Source organism: Dreissena polymorpha, chromosome 10 (genome assembly GCF_020536995.1).
Source record: "Dreissena polymorpha isolate Duluth1 chromosome 10, UMN_Dpol_1.0, whole genome shotgun sequence".
NCBI lineage: Eukaryota > Metazoa > Mollusca > Bivalvia > Myida > Dreissenidae > Dreissena > Dreissena polymorpha.
The window spans coordinates 29,778,739-29,803,355 of NC_068364.1; the positions used below are offsets into that span (position 1 = coordinate 29,778,739).

A 24,617-nucleotide genomic window follows, 5' to 3' on the forward strand; every position below is an offset into this window, starting at 1 on the left:
ACCGACCGGCTTGCATTTTTGCGCTTATGAATATTCATACGAGCCATATTGTTCTTCTAATTAATGTCATGTTTTCCTGGTGTAAACACCCACCGAGAATTAAGAAATTGAAATTAAATTCGATTTATATAGCGTTGTACTACACTTGGTGACTTTCCGAACGCAGCATTTTTTTCAAACTTAAATATCTCAGTTATGAGTAAATATGTTGAGTTTAAATTGTACATGGGATCATTTGACTACAATATGTGAATCAAACGATACAATCATTCATCCGTGACGATCGGATGCTTTAGCAATTGGGGAAGGTAGCCTACAACGTGCCGATTGCGCTGTTGCGCTCCTTAAATTGTATACGAGACATATTGATATTTAAATTTATTTGATGTTTTTTTGGTGTATCATATCACTATAAATGAACAAATTAAAATAAAATTATCATATTGCGTTTCACCATTTTCACGTGCGAAAGCCGAAACCACACCTACCCCACATGCAAAAGCGCCCGATTGTAACGGATGATTGATTTTATCGTTATCTTGCACAGAATAGTCGAATGATTACATGTGCAATTTTAAATCAAAATCTTAACTCATTACTGAGATATTCAAGTTTGAAAAGTGTTGCATTAGAAAAGACTCCAAGTGTATTTGTTGCCATTCTCCTTAAACTGTTACAACACCCTTTAGTAATATATTTCATTAAACCACTCATCATTGGAAGTGAGATGCAGCAAAGTCAGGACAACGAGTTATCATGCGATATGTTGAACGTTTTATAAAGGTACAAACATTATTTAACCAATGAATTTTTTTCAACATTTATTCACATAACATATATTTAAAACGGTTAACAACGTGTAAATACATACAAGAAGCATATAATAATACTCTCGTGTAACATAAGTTAATTTAATTTAAGGAATAAAACAAATACAAAATTGGCGTTAGCGATTAACATCATTGATTGACACAATATCATACAAAATAAGTTGCAAACATGTAAATTGAGACAAAGTTCACGGCATCACTGTGAATAGAAAACTCCAATGACTCACGCCTTATGGATTTCTTTTGTTGTCCAACTTGACAGGACTTGACATGACTGCAATACCATATCCACAAGACTTTTTCGCTGTACACCATATTCCACTGGAATACTTTCTGAGCCACAATTCACATACACATTTAGCAACATTTAGAACAAGAGCTCTCTCCATCAAAGACATGCCCCTGAAAAATGCTTTTTCGAAACCTAAACGCGGATCCTAAGTTCAAGGTCAAAGGGGTCAAAGTTTGTGTGCGTATGGAAAGGCCTTGTCCATATACACATGCATACCAAATATGAAGGTAACATCTGAAGCGGCATACAAAATATTGCAACTGAATGTCTGCGCTTGACAAAAAATCGTTCTTGTCATAAATATTTAGAACACTACACAGTTTGTAACAAATAACATGTTAGGTTTTATCGTACATAAAATGAGCGGTGAACTCCTTCAAAAGCATCGATATGAATATCTATTGGTTTTTTGTCTTGTTGCTGAGTGTATGTCCTTAAAACGTTGTTGAATTGCAAACCGAATAGTTTAAACGTGTAATCCATGTTGTAGGCATTTTACATCACCAACGCTAAATTGTACACACAAGTATAATTACGTAGGCACTTACATTGGGGTTACTTCTTTTCTTTACTCCCTGATGTGTTTGTCATAAAATAGTTTAACGCGCTATGTTTATTACTCATGAGTATCATACAGTTGGTTATAAGCCAAAGATTTTAAGTTATCGAGATGTAAGGAGTCATACAGCAAGAAACTTCTATATTAATACTGAAACTGCGTCTTCAGACCATGCTAAATAAACAAAGACATCATCTCCACACATAGAACATCTTCTGTACTGAGCTTGGGTCAACCTGTAAGTAAAATTCATTGTAAATCAAATTAAATCAAATAAAATTAATAAATTTAAGGCAGTAATGGTGTAATGGCTATGAAGTATTCTGCCTTAACACACTTGAATTTACAATCAGATTTGATGTTACAGATGGAACTGACTTGAACGTTACTCAATAAGCCTTCGGCTTTTAATGATGGGAACTGACTTGACAGTAGCTGAAAAAGTCTAAGGCTATTAATGCAATTAAGCTAAAAAAGTTATTACCAAAAAGTAAAGTAAATTATCAGTATTAGTTACTTTGTCTTGCTTGGTGTAAAAATAATTCTAACACGGCACGTGACTTGTTTTCTATAGACAAAGAAGGAAATCAAGCGTGGGTTATCATGCAATAACTTATGGGCGGAGCTTAATGTTTCGAAAATAGTTCCGAATAAATAAAGAAAATATTGCAGTAAAATGCACGTGCTAAAACCCGCTCTAAAAGAAATGTAATATATGTAGCATGTATATAAGTGTAATGAAACAACTAATTGTATATTTGGTGATTATTGGCATAACCTCGCCTACAAAGAATGTTATTTGTTAGGAAACGTAATTCAGAAAACAATTACAGCATGTCAGCTTTTCAGAAGCATCAATAAACGTGACGTCATTAAGTTTCTACGATTGTTGTTTTCAATGAAAGTGACACCATTTGCAAAATATTTGTAAATGAAAACGACGTCATATGTTTGTACAATTCAATGACGTCACTAAATAATGAACTTTGTACTAAGAAGGGTGGAGTATTGAAAAATATAGTTGACGTCCTAAAACTTGAACCAAATCAATAAGAATCGTGTTAGAATTGAAATAATATTTTTCTATGATGGTTAGTTGTCGAATAACCCACAGTAAGTTGTATAGATGCGTGTTATCAAATCACTCGTGCTTCGCACTCGTGATTCAATTCCTACGCATCTATACTCCTTACTGTGGGTTATTCGACAACAAACCATGATAGAAAAATATTATTTCTTAAATATATGCTCAAAACACTTTATTAAACAAGGGCTGTTTGTAAAACATGCATGCCCCCCATATGGGCTCTCAGTTGTAGTGACAGCCATTTTGTAAATATGTTGTTTTGTCACTGTGACCTTGACCTTTGACCTAGTGACCTGAAAATCAATAGGGGTCATCTGCCAGTCATGATCAATGTACCTATGAAGTTTCATGATCCTAGGCATAAGCGTTCTTGAGTTATCATCCCGAAACCATTTTACTATTTCGGGTCACCGTGACCTTGACCTTTGACCTAGTGACCTGAAAATCAATAGGGGTCATCTGCCAGTCATGATCAAACTACCTATTAAGTTTCATGATCCTAGGCATAAGGGTTCTTGAGTTATCATCCGGAAACCATTTTACTATTTCGGGTCACCGTGACCTTGACCTTTGACCTTGTGACTTGAAAATCAATAGGGGTCATCTCCGAGTCATGATCAATCTTCCTATCAAGTTTCATGATCCTAGGCATAAGCGTTCGTGAGTTATCATCCGGAAACCATTTTAATATTTCGGGTCACCATGACCTTGACCTTTGACCTTGTGACCTCACAATCAATAGGGGTCATCTGCGAGTCATGGTCAATCTACCTATCAAGTTTCATGATCCTAGGCATAAGCGTTCTTGAGTTATCATCCGGAAACCATTTTACTATTTCGGGTCACCGTGACCTTGACCTTTGACCTAGTGACCTGAAAATCAATAGGGGTCATCTGCGAGTCATGATCAATCTACCTATCAAGTTTCATGATCCTAGGCATAAGCATTCTTGAATTATCATCCGGAAACCATTTTACTATTTCGGGTCACAGTGACCTTGACCTTTGACCTAGTGACCTCAAAATCAATAGGGGTCATCTGCGAGTCATGATCAATGTACCTATGAAGTTTCATGATCCTAGGCCTAAGCGTTCTTGAGCTATCATCCGGAAACCACCTGGTGGACGGACCGACCGACCGACATGTGCAAAGCAATATACCCCCTCTTCTTCGAAGGGGGGCATAAAAAGTATAACAAGGACTAACAGTAATAAATGTTTCTTTACATAATGAAATATTCTTTTAGAGCTTAGGTCATACCGGGGAATAATATCACTATGGTATAATATGCTCAGTCTTAAGTCATGACTTCTTATGTTGCCCATATCAATATATGATACTGACTAAAATAATTTTAGGAAATGAAAAAAAAAGCTTACAATTTTACTCTCCTGCAATCCTGGTATGACCTTGAAATCAAAGAAAGCTCTGAGGTGTCTACGGTATTCAGGATTGCGAGATATCGTAAGAGTCCCGGATATGACGTCACCAGCATTTACTCGTACCGGACTGTCCAACAGGAACAAATTCTGCTTCCAGTGGGTCAGCCTTAAAAAAATATAAAAAATCATATAGTATCTCAATCAACCAAGAGCTTTTTATAAACAATTAAGGTTACACATTCAACTTAATTAATTAAATCAAATGCCTAGTAAAAAGCAGTTGCCGTCAATTCACAAATCAATGGTTAAACGAGCATATGCATACGTTTTGAGGTCATTTAAATGTTAGAGATTGAGCGAGATCCGTCCATTAAAAGCACAATTGAAAACACAAAATGTTGGGATTATATATTCTATAGTGGAAAAACAGACCTAGGGCCATCGTTCGTAATGTATAGAGCTTTAGATTAAGGTCACTCAAGTGTAAGGTCATTCAATTGTGAAATGTTGAGCACAATCCGTCCTGTATTTACAGCGGAGGTAAAAAAACATATTGGTTGTACACTGAAAACAAGGTACAGCATGTGAGAAAATATATATTGCAAACTATTTGCAAGTCTCTTACTCATTTTCCAGTCCAATGTTGAGTAACACAGAGTACAAGTAGTAAAAGAGAGGTTCAAAATCATATTAATAGCACACTAAAGATAATTTAAGCATGTGGTAGAAAATATTTAAAAGTAATTGCAAGTCTCTAACTGATTGTCTGGTCCAGTGTTGAGTATCACAGTATCCATGTCTTCACTCAAGGGACAGAACTCGACTTCAAACCAGGTACAGAAGCCGTGCATGGTATCCCCTTGGTCAATGACGAATTCAAATTGACATACTATATTCTCTAAGCTCTGTATGGTTAATGTCTTCATATCGAGTTGTAAAACAGACTGGCCTGAAAAATATCAAACCAAAGTTCTATCTATAATTAGTTTTGATTACAAGTTTATATTTTGACTGTGCACAATTTTGTTGAATGTGCATAACAAACTTGTTATTTTTATTGTATTTTTGTCTTATATTTGCAACTGTTTATTTTTATGTTTAAGCATGTAATCGAAGATCTATATTAAACATTTAATAGATGTACAAACTATCCAGAAAATAACACCCTATTTTATGTATGCATATCACCATAGAAGCTGACACAGTCACAGTGTTCCAAGCCAGTTAATACATGAACATCTAAAAAATTTTGAACAAATGCAATTTAATAGCTAGGAAATGATCTATAACAGCAAGAGCACCGCATAACGGGTGCCACGCTCGGCTGCGAAAGCTTGTCAGAATTTTTTTAGAGGTCACAGTGACCTTGATCTTTGACCTAGTGACCCAACAAGAGATGTGTTTGTCAGAAACACAATGCCCCCTACTGAGCCACTTTGAAATAAAATTTCTATTTATCATTTGGCAGGTATAGACATCATCTGCCTTTAAAGCTTTATTACTTTCCTTGGATTTTGTCCAATCCAACCGTGGGGGGGGGGGGGTCTGTAGACAGTCAAAAATGACCAAGTCAGACATTACTGACAACCAAGAACTGTGGTTTATCAAAGAGATCATAGCAAGAGTTCATCATGTATGTATGGACATAAGTCCACTGGTATTTAATGAAAACTAGCATTCACAAATTAGAACAGGTAAGAAATGATAATTATATCAAAAGATGTGTTCGTCAGAAACACAATGCCCCCTATTGCGCCGCTTTGAAATAAAATTGCTATTTATCATTTGTCATGTATAGAAATCATCTCCCTTTAAAGCTGATTACCTCCCTGAATTTTGTCCAATCCAACAGGGGGGAGGGGGAGGGTCTCACAGTCAATTATGATCATGTCAGACATCACTGACAACCAAGGGGCGTGGTTTAAAAGAGATCATAGCCAGAGTGTTTTTTTTCTTTTTCATAAAATCATAGCCAGAGTTTGTTTTTTTTCTTTTTCATAAAATTTACCAGAGTTGATCATGTATCTATGGACATAAGGCCACAGGTATGTAATGAACATCAAAGAAATTATATTTATATCATTAAAAAAATAAACTTTGAAAAATCAATCATTTGAGTTATAAATAATCAAAATAATAAATTTTGACAGTAACTGTGAAAAGAACTTCAATTCTTGGTAAGGAAAAATATAATATGAGATTTATAATTATTTAAATTACTTCCCTTGAAAATAATTGTCTCTAACAAATCTCTATTTTTAGTAGCAAATAATTAAAAGCCACTACCATGACTGTGATTGACCACTCGAAATGTGCAGCTCCATGAGATACACATGCATGTCAAATATATAAAGTGGCTATGTTCAATATTGAATAATTTTCTCCCTTTTCAAAGCTTATTACTTCCATTAAATTTGTATTTTTTACCGTAGACCGTAAAGGATGACCTTGACCTTTTACCACAATGTGTTTGTCGGAAACACAATGCCGCCTACTGCGCCGCTTTGATTTATTTAACAAAAATATATACGTGGGCAGGTCAGATAACTATGTCCATTTAAAGCTTATTACTTCCCTTGACTTTGTTTTTTCGACCCTAGACCTTGAAGGATGACGTTCACCTTGAAATTTTACCACTCAAAAAGTGCAGCTCCATGAGATACACATGCATGCCAAATATCAAGGTGCTATCTTCAATATTTAAAAATAAATGGCCAATGTTAAGGTTTTAGCACGACGCCTACGGCGGATGGCAAACGACAGACGGCGGATGACGAGCTGGCTATGACAATAGCTCGGGTTTTCTCCGAAAACAGCCTTGCTAAAAATGAAATGTGGTTAATAAAATAATGATGACTCATGAAAATAGAAATCAAACATCTATGATACGAAAAGATAAGATAAAATCCAAGATATCAAGCAAAAAGAAGATATGTTTACTCCAAACTTATCAAACATTTTATTTCATTTGTTACCTTTCGCAAGGCAATCACCACAAGGAAGTTCATAGTCGTGATAAGGTTTGCTCAGCAGGTCTTCTTTAGCAAGTGTTCTGGAAAAAAGATGCATTACATATTTGATATGGACAATATGACCCACGTCATGTAAAAAAAGATCTTATTCCATATGACCTGTACAAAAAGGTTTCTTGCCATATGCGGCCAGAACAGCTCCAAACCAGCCTGCACATTTTTGCAGTCTGGTAAGGGAATAACCTGTCTACTATAAAGTCAAAAGGAGGTCGCATAAGCGGACAGTTTAGCTCCTGACCAGACTGCGAAAATGTGCAATATCAAGGTCTTGAGCTATGCCAGCCGCATTATGAAAATAAACACACTTTCGCGGGACATTTTAGTAAAGTCTGTACCTCAGTGTCAATCATATGCAAGAAAGACTCAACAAAACTTGAGGGTCATGAAAACACAATGATTTTAAACTGGTTTGATGTGACAAAGATGATTTATTTTTTTGGGAAACCATGACAACCTGATAAAAAAAGTATCATAACAATCAAGGGTTTAAGAGTCTCCAGTCAGAGCTATCATTCATGTGTGCACCAATTTAATAAGGATGCAAACTTAAAATCAATTTAGCTTTAGGCTATAAATAATACAGAGTTCTACCTTTATGTTATAAATTGCACCTTAATTGTGTTTTTATATCCAACAAATGAATACAACATTTTCTGAATGCATCATGGTACACATTCAACAAATGTTCTTACTTAAAACTGGAAAAATCCAGACCATACTGACAGTCCCAGAATTCCAACTTCCTGTTGAAGTGAACTTGCGCAGTGCAGGGCACCAGATAGAGGCTAGCAGACGACGGCCATATTGTCAACTCAGGTTTCATGAAGCGGTCTCGCATGGATAAGACTGATTCTATCATCATTTCAAACTGAAATCAAATACAATATAAAGTGCGATATATGTTTGCCTTGCAACTGGAAATCGCCTGGGATCATGTTCTAATTCTTGCCCACTTCAATAATTCATTCTTAGACATAAGAATAATGAATAGTCTAAGAATTGTGCAGGCTAAATATAGAGCTTATTACAATTAAATATTGTTTTTAATGAAGAATTATATAATTAAATGTGTTAAATGATATTTTAAGGTTCATTGAAGTTTTTAAAATATTCTGTATTTTTAGACTTAAATCTAAGAATTGGTTTGTAAATACATGGCCAGTTTTGATCCCCAATCAACAAATTATCTTTAAATCTTTTTAAAGATATCAAGTGAGTTATTCCCCATAGAACGTACTTAAAAAGTAAAGATATATTCATAAGAACTAAAACATAATGTTTTTGTGGTTTTGTAAAGATTTAATCATTTGCATATTTCATGAAACATATTTTACAGGGGTTTTTTTGGCCCGATTTTATAGCCGAATAACGGCTATGTTCCCAATGGCAAAATGTATACTTTTTTGCCCAAAATTTGGTAAAATATTCCCAATTTCCAAAAAAAAAAAAAAAAATTTTTTTTAATTGTTTAATGATTATTTTATCTCAATTTTATTTCAATTACATCTCAAAAAGTTTATAATAAGGATTTATATGATTTTATTCTGTTTATTTGAATTATTATTAAGACTCATATCAAACTAGTTTTCCCCAATTCAGTAGACTTTATGCGAAAAAAAATCAATCCTGAATTTATTTTCCCAATTTCTTGGAAACGCCGATACAATTCCCAATTCCAAAGCCATGGGCTATTTTCCCAAAAAGTGGAGAAAAAAAAACCTGCATAAACACAGGCATTATTTTTAAGCCTTGCAATGGAAAATCTGAGCTTTATATTTTCTACATGGTCCAATCAAGTACTACACTTACTGCTTCAATGGTATTTTTCATGTAAAAAAAAGTATCTTCTTATTGAACAAAATTAATCAGAAATGACACTTAACGCAAACTCATTAAGCCCAGTTTTCCCAGAGCGCACATTAAAAGAATTTACATTAAGCATTAACTCTATCCACAAAACTTTCTTTTCCTGAATCACGAAGACACAATTGAAAGTCAGCTACTGTGCTTTCCTGAATCACGAAGACACAATTGAAAGTGAGCTACTGTGCTTTCACATATGTTTTAAGTAATTCAATCAGCACGCTAAATATATAATATATTGGGAAAAAAGTCTCATACCAAAAGCATGGTACCCATCCATTCAGATATAATAAGATCCACATCATCTTCAATTTTCGCATTTTCAGCAAAATCGTTCAACACTGTAATCTTGCTTGCCATGCCATTCTTTTCAACAGCTTTTTGAGTGTACTCTGCAATATCACTGGCTTCAACTGCATAAACCTAAAAAAGTTGTAATTGTAAAAATTTTGAATTTGCGTCAGTCACTCATTTCCTCATGTTTTTGTATTCAATTTATGGATTGGTCAATCCAAGAAATGAATGAAAATTAATGTCTCACAAATAATAATGATTTTACAGTATTCAAAATAAGAAGTTTGATGATCTTTGCCGGACCACTGTTTTGAAGTGGATATTTCTTTAAAAAGTTCTACATATGAGTGGAGTATATCTATAGACTTATTATTGGCGAATGTCGATGTTGTTGTTGTTGTTAATGCATATAAAGAGCATAGTGTCGTTTGTAAATCGTAATCTAAATTATCATGTCCGTCATAATCATCATCATCATCATCATTTTCATCATCGTCATTATCATATCTCCAGTTCCTGGGGAGATTGTATGTACTTATCACTTCATCTTAAGAAGCTCGAATAATAACTGTTGGCAAAATATCTATATAAACATGTTCAATAGAGATGGAAAGGCATAAATAACATATCTATATAAACATGTTCAATAGAGATGGACAGGCATACATAAAATATCTATATAAACATGTTCAATAGAGATGGAAAGGCATACATAACATATCTATATAAACATGTTCAATAGAGGTGGACAGGCATACATAAAATATCTATATAAACATGTTCAATAGAGATGGACAGGCATACATAAAATATCCATATAAACATGTTCAACATGTTCAATAGAGATGGACAGGCATACATAAAATATCCATATAAACATGTTCAATAGAGATGGACAGGCATACACAAAATATCTTTATAAACATGTTCAATAAAGATGGACAGGCATACACAAAATATCTATATAAACATGTTCAATAGAGATGGACAGGCATACACAAAATATCTATATGAACATGTTCAATAGAGATGGACAGGCATACATAAAATATCTATATAAACATGTTCAATACAGATGGAAAGGCATACATAACATATCTATATAAACATGTTCAATAGAGGTGGACAGGCATACACAAAATATCTATATAAACATGTTCAATAGAGGTGGACAGGCATACATAACATATTTATATAAACATGTTCAATAGAGATGGAAAGGCATACATAACATATCTATATAAATATGTTCAATAGAGGTGGACAGGCATACACAAAATATCTATATAAACATGTTTAATAGAGATGGACAGGCATACACAAAATATTTATATAAACATGTTCAATAAGGATGGACAGGCATACATAACATATCTATATAAACATGTTCAATAGAGGTGGACAGGCATACACAAAATATCTATATAAACATGTTCAATAGAGATGGGCAGGCATACACAAAATATCTATATAAACATGTTCAATAGAGATGGACAGGCATACACAAAATATCTATATAATCATGTTCAATAGAGGTGGACAGGCATACATAGAAATATTAGCCTTGTTCTGTTGAAACTGAGCTTAATGTATGTGTGTAGAGTGCCATGCCTGGTTAATCAGTTTTAATACTTCACGCCTAGTCTGTTTGTTTTGTTCAGAAGAAAGTTCCTTTAAACCAAAAATACCAAAAAAGCGGAAAGTGTTGACCCTGATAATCCTGTACAGACTGCACAACCTAATCTGGGACAGCATTTTACACACATGCATTAAGCCCCATTTTCTCATAACCAGGATCAGTAATACTCACTTGTTTTGGCCTTGCATGCCTTACACACATGCATTAAGCCCCGTTTTCCCATACGAGGTGTGTTTGGGACGTGCATGCTTCACACACACATGCATTAAGCCCCATTTCCCCATAACAAGGCCCAGTAATACTCACGTGTTTGGGACATGCATGCTTCACATACACATGCATAAAGCCCCATTTTCCAATAACATGGAACAGTTATACTCACGTGGTGTGGATGTGCGTGTTTCACACACATGCATTAAGCCCCGTTTTCCCATAGCCAGGCTCAGTAATACTCTTGTGTTTGAGACATGCATGCTTTACACACACACATGCATTAAGCCCTGTTTTCCCATAACGAGGCTCAGTAATACTCACCTGTTTAGGACGTTCATATTTCAAACACATGCATTCCGCCCCATTTTCCCATAACGAGGCCCAGTAATACTCACGTGTTTGGACGTACATGTTTCACACACATGCATTCAGCACTGTTTTGCCATTATAAAGCCTAGTTATACTCACATGTTTTGGACGTGCATGTTTCACACACATGCATTACGACCTGTTTTTGAAATAACAAGGCTCAGTAATACTCACATGTTTCGGACGTGCATGCTTAACACGCATGCATTAAGCCCCGTTTTCCAAAATATAGAGGCTCAGTAATACTTACGTGTTGTTGATGTGCATGCTTCATACACATGCATTAAACCCCGTTTTTCCAAGGCTCAGTAATACTCACATGTTTTGGACGTGCGTGCTTCACACACAGCATGCTCAGGATTCCTGTTCCACACCCAACATCCAGAATCACCTGCAAGAAAATTGATATGATCCAAGCTCTGGGAAGAAGGGGCTTAGTGCATATGCGTACAGCCAGGTTACCCTGTGCAGTTTGAACCGGCTAATAAGGGCTAATCAGGAACAACACTTTTGGCCTTACCTGGATGTTCACTAAGAAGAGACTTTCTTTAAAATGAAAAATACCTTTAAAACATAAAGTGTCTTCCCTGATTAGCCTTTCAAAATGACGATGTTACTATAAAATCATTATTATTTGTGGGACAAAATTTTCATTCATTTAGTTGGTTGACTGATTAAGAAATTTCACACAAACAAGTTGGAGCATGATTGAAGCAAAGTTCTCTTTTTTTTTTCCAAAATTAGTAATGCACAAATTTACCACTACTCATTGTGTGAAAAAAAAAAAAATTCTTTGCACACAAACATAAATGATTGAACATTATTTACTTTTATCAAACTCAAATTACAATTGTGCCAAGATCGAATGATATGTCATCCAATAAAAAATGCTGCCTCATCAAAATTAAATACTTTGTTGTCCTGAATCAGAATAAATAAATCATACATGAAAAAACTTTGCTGCTTGTAGTTATGTATTTAATATTAATATTTGATGTTATCTAATGATAATTGGCCCTTACAATGAAAATGTAATGCTTAATCAAAAATGCTCTTCCTAAAGAAATATATGTCTTTTTTTAGCAGCCCCCCAAGCCCTTTCAGAATCTAAAATATGGGCTTCAATCTGGGAAAACAGGCCTTATACATTTCCGTGAAGTGTTGTCCCTGAATAGAATGTGCAGTATGTACAGGCTAATAAGGAACAACAATTTCCTCTTAGACTGGTTTATTGTTTATTGTTTAGAAGAGACTTCCTTGAAATAAAAATGCCATAAAAGCAGAAAGTGTCATCCCTGATAAGCCACTTTGGACTGCTTTAAGCACATGCATTAAGCCCCATTATCTCATAATGTGACACAAAGATATGATACAAAACCATTAATGGTTACCTTGTCCCTAAGCTTATCCGCATTTTTCACTATTGCATTCATATAAGCTTCAGTTCGTGGCTTATCACTCAACATCTCTAAATGAAGTTTCTGAAAAGAGAAATGCAATTTAGCAATGAGTACTGTACAAGAACATTTGAACAATTCATCTCTTTCATGCTGACAACTGGAAAATATTCAAAGGCCAGGTTCAGCCAAGCTTGACTTGCAGATTCTGTCTTGATTTTACTTAATTTACTTAATTCAAATCCAAGACATACCATATTACAATTACCTGCATCATGGAATTAAGATGTCTGTAAACAAAATGTATTTTACATGTACTTGAGCAAATTTAACATTGATGTTTAAACCTGTCATCTAAATAGTATTATCTCAAGAGTGAAATCACATTTTATACCATTTGTGGTTAATAGTATTATCTCAGATTTAAATCACATTTATACCATGTGTGGTCATAGAAAACTAATTCACTCATCTATCAGTCACGTGTGAAAATATGTTTGATCTATCCACAACTGATTCCAAATACAAGTTTACACTGCAACCAACAACTATGCTCTACAATACATATATATAAGCAGGCTCCAAATACATTGTTTACTTTGGCCAAGAACATAAAAACATAGAGCAGCAAATAGAAAAGTTTTTTTTAAGTTTACACAAATCCATGCAAACATGCATTGAACAAAATGTGCGACTGTGGAGGATTACTAAATTTAATAATTTGCATTTATTTAGGCAAAATTTAATGAAATTATTCATATCAGAATCATAATGGGAAATCAATTTACTGAGATTGCTTAACATCAGCTGTGTTGTTGTTCTATAATTTTATGTAAAGAAAGTATAACATACCCATGACATGTATATGGTTTTGGGCGCGTTACTCTTTAGCTGAGCAACGAAAATACTAAAGATTGTTGCCCATGCGGGCAACCAATTATGAAAAGTAAGTTTCTACCCCATTAGAGGGGACATGCATACAAATAAAAAAATGAATCACCATACCAGATTACCATAATTTCCAAAATACTCCTCATCCTGCCATTCTGGTTGAGTGGAAATAACACCAGCAAGGTGATTGACTGGCGCGTAGCCATAGCAACCATTACTTTCAACCCACCACCAATTTTCATTGGATCTCCTCAGAACATTCACTGCTTGTCCTTTCTGGAGTGAAATCTAAAATGATAGGAAACTCATGGTGGGTGTCAATCATTGTGATTAAGTGATCAAGAAGTTTATAAACACATATGTTCGCATTTTGTTTGAAGTATCAAATAAATTACTGTATATAAATTATAACAAGGGACAAAATTGTCACAAAACCAGGTTTTCATTGTGAAAAAAAATAAGGGAGACAACTCAAACTGAACTTTTGAAATGAACAAACAAAATTAACCCCCTTTGTAAGTTTGTTTTAAAATAAATCTATTTCTAGTCGTGGCGACCTTGACATTGGAGATATTGACGTGATTCTTTCGTGCGACACACCGTCCCATGATGGTGAACAAATGTGCCAAATGATTTTAAAATCTCATAATGAATGACATAGTTATAGCCCAGACAAGCTCATTTATGTCTATTTTTTACCTTTGAACTCAAAGTGTGACCTTGACCTTGGAGATATTGATGTAATTTTTTCGCGCGACACACCGTCTAATGATGGTTAACAAATGTGCCAAATGATTTTAAAATCTCACAATGAACGACAAAGTTATGGCCCGGACAAGCTTGTTCCGCCCGCCCGCCAGCCAGCCCGCCCGCATTCGCCAATCTAATAACCAGTTTTTTCCTTTGGAACACCTGGTTAATAAAAAGATGAAATATACATCCAATAAGGACACGGATATTCCCACTGAACATGTGTACATCACCTGATGCGATGTATGCCCACAATTCTTATGTTAGATTTCATGCAACATTTTCTGAAAATCAGGAGAAATAACAAAACAGAAAGTGTTTACACTTGTGAATTCTTCTGCTTCAATTTGGAATTTATGTGGAGTTTTAATGAAGAGGACAAATGAAATGTATTGAATCAATATGGATAAATTTTTATTATTTTAGTTGAAACAAGACTTCGAACAGTAATAATACCTGTTTTTTCCACATTAACATTGTATTTACCTTTATTTTAACCCTTTCAGTGCGGGAACCGAATTTTGAAGGCCTTTGCAAACAGTTTGGATCCAGATGAGACGCCACAGAACATGGGGTCTCATCAGGATCCAAACTGTTTGCTATTCTGATAATATTCTTTGAAAAAAATTGAAGAAAATGTTAATTTTAGAAATTCAGCAGACGACATTTTAGCGGACGACAAATTTCCCAACATGCAAAGGGTTAAATGGTAGAATTGCAGGGATGGAAACTAACGTTTTACAATTGGTTGCCTGTGTGGGCAACCATCTTTACTGTTTTGGTTGCCCAGCTAAAGACTAACGAGCCCAGTACAATGTACATGTAGTGTCATGTGTATCTAATACTTTCTTTAAATAAAAGATAACTGAACAAAATTCTTACATTACACACTTTCTGTGTATAATGTCTTAATAGTCAGTTGAATAATTTCCTTGGTCTTTATGAATAAATACTATTAAAGTTATTAATCAACAGTCGCCAATTGTATAAAATGTTTAGAATCTAATAATTGTACTTGAATGTTTCAAGCTTAAAAAATCTAGTTGCCCGGCTGGACTACCAACTTTTGAATTTAAGTTGCCCAGGCTAAAATCTACTTGCCCCGGGCCCACGGGCAACCACTAATTTCCATCCCTGAATTGGTACTTACACTAATTACTCAGAGCTCATCATGTCATGAGAGTCTTGTGTTCAAAGTAAACAAAGTCTTCGATAATAGGTCCATATCAATAATAGGTCAACATACAACATCTTGTTATTTCGAAGGCAATGGCTAGTCGTACGGCCTCGTACGGATAGACAAGAGGCTACCCGTACGGCCCCGTACAGGTAGACAAGAGGCTACCCATACGGCTCTGTTCGTATTGCCTTTCCTCACTGGAGATTGTCTAGCTGTACGGCTGTTATGACACATAAATATATGGATAAATCATTGATCTACATGCAGATTCCGAAATTTCTAGCCTTCAGACTGGCTCGTGTAGTCGTCGTCACGGAATTTGCAGTCTGGTTTAAGTTTCGTCATGATTTGAAATCCGAGTCGTGCATAGTATATAATGGGTGATAACAAGGGAGATATGAAAATGTAAATTTATTTCGCCAAGCAACGAATACAACATTCAATAGAAATCACAGTTATGGAGTATATAAATACGCATTGTACATGCAAATATCAAATGTAAATGTAAAATAAATATATAGTAAATAATCTTAACTAAGTCAATGAAAATTGCAACATCACAATGAGAAAAGTTTAAAACAAAACAAAAAAAAGGATACTTAACGTAAAGAGGATAAAACGACAAAAGAGAATGGGAAACGTAAATTGACAGAAATTTTAAAAAGTATTAATGAACGAAAACAATTAAATATAATTTTATTGCTTTCAGATAATATCACTTGACAAAAGCATATACAACACGAAGTTATATACCCTATTTTCACAATATGAGGCAGCATTTCACGACAAGTAATGTCGACTATGCAAACAAATGAATCATCGGAACGACAATGATAGCTTTTTGATGTGTAATTTCTATCATAATGATGCAGCGGCAACAAAGACGCTGATTAGACAATGTGAATACACAGGCTTATCTGTGTCTTTGTTGTTCGCATGGATGACAAATGAAGTTGCTCATATTTTATGCGCGATGCATTAGAAATCACACCATATACAAATTTAACTAAATCCACCGATATATGCAAAATATGTTATTCTAATTTAATAGAAAACGAATATCATTTCATGTTAACATGCCCACTATACTCACATCTAAGAAGAAAATACAGTCATTGAAATTCAGATTTAAATCTACAAGCAAGTCGGACTAGTACTATGGGAATTTGAACAAGCCCGAGTCAGAATTTACTAGCCCAAACATTCAGAGCTCCAGATAAGGGTCGTATTTTCGTAATTACGAATTATTTTCAAGTCCGTTACGTATTTATTTTAAAATCTTGTCATAACATTAAGAATTACAAAATCAAGTTACAAATATTATTTTTACATCAGTTCGTATCGATTTTATTGAGTTCTTTTCGCGTATTAAAGATCTTTGCGGTGCTTATATAGAATGGTTATCGGGTTTGTTTAACAAAGCGCATTTTTTCCAATAAAAACGGCGTATACAGTCTACCTGTCAAAAAACAATGGCAGCGCCCAGAGAGCGTCCTAAAAAACTGCAAAGCGTCCAAAAACACGCTTTTAACATATTGTACGCAAAGTGATCCGAAGTTTAGAAAGACATTATAGAAATGATCTTATACAATGTTGTATGTTCAGTTTCCGACACAGTTGGAAAAGCTAAACAAAAACGCGACACGACGGGTCCAAACTTAAACACACAAAAAACATTGAACGAGTGGAAGGGACAAGTCCCGTGGCTAATCGTTGAAAAGATTGAAGGGGAGACCCGTTTTAATTGTGAAATATGTACAAATTCATCTAAGGCATGCAATCTTAGCACAGTTTGGGCATATGAAGGTATTTGAAAAATAAAATTGTATAATACTGAAAAGACACCGTTGAACTCGTATAAATTAAGTTGCTAGTATGTTTATTTTGATTTTTTTTGCATGAAAATAACCATTATTATTTATTTTTAGGTCATTTATAGAAAATAAGAATTATTTTCCAAACTTTAGTAGTAACGTTAAGAATAAAATTTCAGAGTTAAGAATTCTTTTTGAAAATCTGGTAGTAATTTAAGAATTTCACAAAACCTTATCTGGAGCTCTGAACATTTTTGTTAAAAATGCAGATAAACATAACATAAAACATCGAAAGAAGCATTCATTTATTCAATCTTTAGAATACAATACAAATCTCTTATTAATTTCATCCTCATCCAAGTTAGCTTCCTCGTCATCTGAGCGCCTCTTTCGGATCCTGAAATAAGAAGAAATTAATTTCACTCACAGATTTCAATCAAATCACAATTATAAATAAATACATAAAGTTTAGGTAAAAAATTAGCAGAAATGTATCCCATATATCCATGTGAAAGAGAGAGCAAACCTGAACCACCAGAAAAAATATAAGCAATTAAGTGCCAGGTTATTCTACAAAAAGCCAGTTGACAAATGCGTCAATCACAGTTACCTCAGATTTGCATTCCTCAACGACGTACTTGAATGAAAACTGTTTGGCCATTACCCTCTGTGTCCCGAACGCAACGCAAAACATTTATTTTACATAATAGTAATCCGGGAACAACAAAACCATGTGCTTTATGCGCAGTAATCCAATTATCGGCTGATTGCCCAGTACGTGTGCGCAGTGTGTTAAAACATAAGCGGCTGTTGATTTAAGCGGCTCAAAACTTTGTTTACAAATATTGAAAATGAAAGTGGAACTCGTTTTCTGTTTAATGAATTGTACAAGCACGTCGGGCTTGTAATATTTGATTTCCTACAAGCCAGAAAGAAAAATTACTAGTTTTTTGCTGTCGGACTAGTGCGAATTTCGACAACTGAGACTAAGAGAAGAACTCGTAAACATTTAACTTACTGACAAAAATAATTAATTTATTATTGCTTCCAACATCAAGGAAAATTTAATTACTAATTGACTTAACAAATTGTCTGTATAAATATACAGTAACAGAGTGCTCAAACCGGAGAACACAATGATAATTGTCTTAAATTTGAGAATCATACATTTGTCAGAGACAGATCGTAATGCAAACCCATCTAGCTTTAAGATCTTTAGTAAAGTACAACTTTTTTACATCGAGAATATGCATCGTGTGAACTTAAGAGTCGTAAAAACGTATTCAAGCGTGTATCAGACAACCTATACCCTTTATCTAGAACATTCTCTAAAAGGTTATTAAATTACTTGTGTAACTCAATTTCTGAAAACTAACTTTGACGGCTGCCGTCATTGAATTTCATAATATCGATTCCGCAACTAATTAAAAAAGTTTTTACGCCTAACATAGAAATGTCGTCTAATTAAAGAATCAAATTATAAACCAAATTATACTATTTGTGTAACTCAATTTCTGAGAACTTCCTTTGACGGCTGCCGTCATTGAATTTCATAATATTGATGCCGCAACTAATAAAAAACAGTTTTCACGTCTAACATCGGAACGTAGGCTAATTAAAGAATCAAATTATAAACCGACGGAATTAAATCATTTGTGTAACTCAATTTCTGAGAACTACCTTTGATGGCTGCCGTCATTGAATTTCACAATATCGATGACGCAACTCATTAAAACAGTTGTTCACACATTTCTTAGGAACGTCCACTAATTAAAGAATCAAATAAGCAACCGTATTAAATGAAAGGAAGCCGTAACAGATAAAGAATTTTTTAAATTTTTATGAGCTTAAACAAATTTATTACCGATTAAAAGCACTGAATGACAATTCTATACTTTATAAGCCGTACAGCTAGACAATCTCCATAGGAAAGGCAATACGAACAGAGCCGTACAGGTAGCCTCTTGTCTACCTGTACGGGGCCATAGGGGTAGCCTCTTGTCTACCTGTACGGGGCCGTACGACTAGCCACTGCCTATTCCGAAACGCTCAATTCAAACTTTAAAAGTTTGCTCGCCTTTATCTGCAAACTAATTTTAAATATCTTGTGTTACGGTCAGGTTTCTGTGTGTATATATGGTAAATGTACACACACATCGTGACAAGTGACAAAAACACAATGATGAATAACGTTTCGAGTAAAGTGGTATGCAACCTTAATCAGGAAGATTTCTACCTGCCCGTCTCCTGTAGGATTGAAATTACTTATGGCATATAGAGGGCCCGACATTTCTTTATCCTCATCTGCAGTGCATTCACATGTTTCGGATGTGTTTGTTTCCCGATCCACATTCATGTCAATGCTGAAGTATTTAGACTTTTCAGTTGTTAATTGAATTTAAAGCGTCTGCGTAATTTGTACAAAAATAATACCCTACTATATAGGCTACAAACCAACAAGTACATTCAAATTCTTCAAGCAATATCGGCATTAATACTGACGACATTTAAGATTGATGTTTTTATCGAATTAGTATATTATATATATTTTTTCAGTCGTTTAAGAAATACTATCGTCAATATTTTAAAATAGCAATTGTAAAATCAATTTCAAACAGCATTTAACTTTCGTGTATACCTAAATGTATATTACTTTGATACTTGTACATTTAGAAGTGCTTGTATATAAATATGCAATAAACAAGAAAGCTATTAAAACACAATTACACTTCTTCTTGCAAAGTTCGTGTTATGCAGAACTTTATATTATATCTCTTTGTATTTACTCAAACAATGAATGTGTGTGTTTGGTCATTATTTAATAGCTAGTTGTGATCAAGATTGATGCACAGAACGCTTTAGACTGAGCCATTTTCAGATATACTAGAGAAAGTTTCTGTGGTTGCAATTTCACAAAGCTTACAACTATCATAATAATCTATTTTTCTTCTTATACTTATTCTTCTTCTTCCAATTTTGCTACTCTGAGGCGCCATCAAAGGAATTTCAGATAAAATTATGCAGTCAATGTCAATGTATTATCTCCCTTTAAACACAATAATATCAGTTTACTGTTTGTGGGGAATATATCCGCTTTCCAGTATTCATTCACCAATGTAAATTTGAAGAACTATTTTTTTATCCGATTACAATCATTAATGCTTGCGATGCAAGATTCTGGATGGTAATTTAATACAACAAGTTTCACTTTGTTCCAAATTTACTGACCACGCTTGCATTTACCTGTAGTAATAATAATCACAAAACACATTGACAGATACAATTCAATATGAACTGTCTATTTATAAATGACCTTTGTACGGGAAAACAGTTGACACATAAAAAATGTGTCAAAACTGGAATGACATACAAGATTGCTGAAATTCACGGACTCGCTCCGTGTGAAATTGCAGTGTTTTTTTTACTGCGACAGTGGTATATTTACGAATATCCCGAGGAGATAAATTCCAGAAAAAATGAGTTCCATGGTTATTTTAACCAAAATGGAAAGTTTTAATTGAAAATTATCATTATATTACTAGTTACATTATTCCAGGAAAATCAATAAGACAGCAGGTAAACGGTTTAAAAATGCGTTGACGCTGGTTTGACTTTAGTTTAATAAAGTATACTTTTAAGGAGCAAATAAGAGCTGATAAAAATATGGGGCTAAATTCCCTTTAGTATGTTCCATACAAATAATATCTAAATATTCGCAAAGCTTCCTAACCCGAAGACGCGTTTTGGAAAACCAGTTTTCGAACTCGAGACGTTTTTTAACACGACGTTGTGTGTTCAACAGGCTGAACCTATATGTACTTATTATGCATGATTTTTTTGTATGAACATTCATCTTTGGTTTACACGTCAAAGTATGGCATTGAATAATATAAGGCGTAGATCTAGTAACGAAGCTTGTTTGTGCTAACGAATTCCTGAAAAATTCTATATGTATGTCAGGTATGGATGTTTATTGAAATGTTGGCTTCGCATACAATAAGTATGTCATATATGATTGTGTAGTGGAATGATGACTTTATATACAATATGTATGTCATCTATGAGTGTCAATTGAAAGTTGACTTTCAATAGTTAATATATTGAATACGTGATCGTTAATTGAGAGGTTGACTTTAAATAGCCAACGTATTTCATATATGATAATTTATTAAACTGTTTAATATCCATACAATACATGTAGTTCATACATGAATGGGTATTGAATATTGACATTACATTTTTTTTGTAAATTTCATATATTATTGTTCATTGAAATGTACACACCATGTATTTCACATGTGATTTTTTACTGAAATTTTGCCTTCGCGCTCTATTGCATTATATATGTTGTTTCGCTATGTACCAATGCATTTGCCAATAACATTGAATTGTTTTAAATAAATTTAATATGTGATTTTTTTCCAATTTTTACTTAACATAATATGTGTACCTTGTAAATGATTATAAATTGCAATGATTACTTCACATTCTATATAATTTCATATATGAATGATATTTGAAAGTCATTGACTGTTATAAATATGTTTTTCATATACGATTGTCTATTGAAATGTTGAACTTTTAGTTTTAATTTATTATGTATGGACTAAGAAGACTCAGTGAATAAAAGACCACACATATTATATACACATGGCATGTATATTAAAAGGACATACATGAATAACACATAAATACTACGGGAACAGTGTGTTTAAAATGCATGCACATTTCAATCATAAGATAAAATATTCATGTATGCTAAACGGCTCTTCGGGTTTTCGTAGGTCTCAGAAACTGACTAAGACTACTTTTCCAATGTCGCTTTAAATATAGCAAACCGTAAAATTCTACATAATATGGAAACGTGTTAACGTCGGCATTTCTTCCCAGTTTTAAATTCGAAGAAAGCGCCAGGCGTGAGTACCTTGTCGTATTAATGGACCATTTGTTCAAGTTGTGAAATCGCTTAGAACGATTGCATAGCGTTTAGAAAACATAACATTTATCATATGTTTAACCTTGTTTCATAGTCATAGGAAACGTAACCGTGGGTGTCATAGCCGAGGTAACAGTGTTATAAGCAATCTCCATGATGAGTTGTCGTTCCTAATGCTCTCAAATACAATCTCTGCCATCACAAGAAAATCCTACACGATTTGTTAGGATTTTATTTTTTGTGCTTAAGTATTATATTATGAAAATAGTATCATTTTCTTTTACATTTTGAAAATAGTGTTAAGTTTTTGTTTATAATATAAAAAAAAATTACCTTAATGAAAAACAAAAATTAAAAATTAAGACGTTAAAATTATTTACCACGTGGCTAGGTTATCATCACGAGGTTGATTATGAAGGCAGGGATTTGATCAAGCTATGCTGGATCCAGTCAAATATAAGAATACTAGGTTAGCGTTGAATACAGAGAAGTTTATGTTGCGAGGCTTAGAACGCCGGAAGCGCGAGCCTTGGCGAGCGCTTTCGGTGTTCGAGCCGAGCAACATAAACTTCTCTGTATTCAACGCTAATCCTAGTATTCTATTTATCCCATTTGATTTTTTCAACGTGACATTTAACATAAATAGATCTAATAACCTTAACAATAATTTTAATTCAGTCATAAAAGCGCTTAAAATCTAACAAATGTAACCATGCGTAGTGATATACATGTATTTGTTCTGGTACGCAAAATAGTCTTTAAAAAATTCACACACAAACTGTAAAACAAGTAAAAATATCACCATATGCCTATATTCTATTTTACGCAGTATGCGAATTTTAACACATTACGACCGCGAAAAGAAGATTTTACTTTACTATAATTTATTTTATTTTCGAAAGAAAATGATCAAAATCCAATATGGCGGCGATTGCTCCTGACAAAATGCTGTCGATGTCAACATACATGTACACCATCGACGACCTAGTTCTGGCTACCATAACTTTAAATGTCGCTTTTTATGATTTTTGACTGGCGCGACTTTGTACAGGTCTGTCAATACTAAATAAACTGTACGCTGAAGTTTCTTTAGCTATCGAAGACCTTGACAATTTTGACGAGTAAACAGACAATTGCAGCGACTGACACTTTATTTGACAAAATATACAGGGCAATACGTTTTCCGACTTCGGACGATGAATTTAAGGACGCGCAGAACGTGTTTTTTATATAATGTTAGCCTATGGGTATGCCGTGTGTGATCCGATGCATCAATGGCGCCTATGTTAAAATCATTTCCCCGAGAACAGGGAACGACAAAAGTACAAACAAAAATCAAAACACGTAAGAACTAGTATCTTACCTTTAGTTATCCTTTAAAATCCATCTAATAATCCATTTAACTCAATAATTGACGATTTTGCATCTAGGGTCATTAATAATTATTTTAGCATAGTTAAATAAAGACCCTTATGCCATTCTATCACTTTATTCAAATGAGTTTATGAACGCGATAAACTTTCTTCTTCGTCACACGCTACGTCATTTACTCTACATTTCTGCTGTTCAAATGAACCGGAGCAGTTTATCTAATAATAGCCGTTGGTAAACTCGGTTGCATTTGCAGATTTCTGCATACAAACATAATTATGTTTAAACTTGCACAACGTTTTATTTATCTATGGTAAATACACTTATTGTACGAGAAAATAATTTAATATATAAATACACAAAGAATGGAAAACATTCCAGTACACAACAGATAAATGAGTAGAAAATACCCGTGTAAAAAATGGGACGTTCCCAATTCCAGTGTGGTGCTATTTTTACCATCTTATACTTTACACAGTTCTATGCCTAACGTGAATTAAATAGGAAAGCAAACATAGCAGATTATTTATGAACTGTGCGATATGTGTATGGCTTGTTGTACATTCTTAATATTTAAGTTAAATGTCAAAAGTATATGCTTTGGTTATAAACAATGCACATTACACTAAATAATGTCGTATAATTTTGAAGCTCAAGTTTTGTCGACTTTGTTTCTTATGAAAAATCATTCAGTGGTAAAGTAAATATAAATAAAAA

The 24,617-nt window shown here is 34.0% G+C and overlaps 1 protein-coding gene across 4 annotated transcripts; it reads right to left on the minus strand.

Moving 5' to 3' along the window:
• Positions 1–808: 808 nt before the first annotated feature.
• On the minus strand, positions 809–24,593 carry LOC127847826 (protein arginine N-methyltransferase 2-like). 4 transcript variants are annotated; one of them, XM_052380025.1, is made up of 10 exons: positions 23,893–24,593; positions 13,972–14,137; positions 12,953–13,042; positions 11,881–11,952; positions 9,305–9,469; positions 7,876–8,051; positions 7,127–7,203; positions 4,911–5,100; positions 4,149–4,317; positions 809–1,917 (listed from the first exon to the last, which is right to left on the minus strand). In XM_052380025.1, the coding sequence occupies exons 2-10, from the start codon at positions 14,089–14,091 to the stop codon at positions 1,873–1,875; spliced, it is 1,104 nt and encodes a 367-aa protein (XP_052235985.1). In that variant the 5' UTR covers positions 14,092–14,137; positions 23,893–24,593; the 3' UTR covers positions 809–1,872. The 4 variants fall into 4 exon arrangements, with proteins under 4 accessions (XP_052235985.1, XP_052235987.1, XP_052235984.1 ...); XM_052380027.1 differs by lacking the exon at positions 23,893–24,593 and adding an exon at positions 22,910–23,037; XM_052380024.1 differs by lacking the exon at positions 23,893–24,593 and adding an exon at positions 19,830–20,010.
• Between the last annotated feature and the right edge of the window lie 24 nt (positions 24,594–24,617).

What these genes read in the sequence shown, in the direction of transcription:
- LOC127847826 (XM_052380023.1), bottom strand. Translation starts at nt 19,949, where the DNA reads ATGAATGTGGATCGGGAAACAAACACATCCGAAACATGTGAATGCACT. An exon ending in CGGATAAGCTTAGGGACAAG is followed by an intron (nt 11,953 to 12,952) that starts GTAACCATTAAT and finishes ATTTTCTTGCAG; the next exon opens with GTGATTCTGGATGTTGGGTG. An exon ending in GATTGCAGGAGAGTAAAATT is followed by an intron (nt 1,918 to 4,148) that starts GTAAGCTTTTTT and finishes TTTTACTTACAG; the next exon opens with GTTGACCCAAGCTCAGTACA.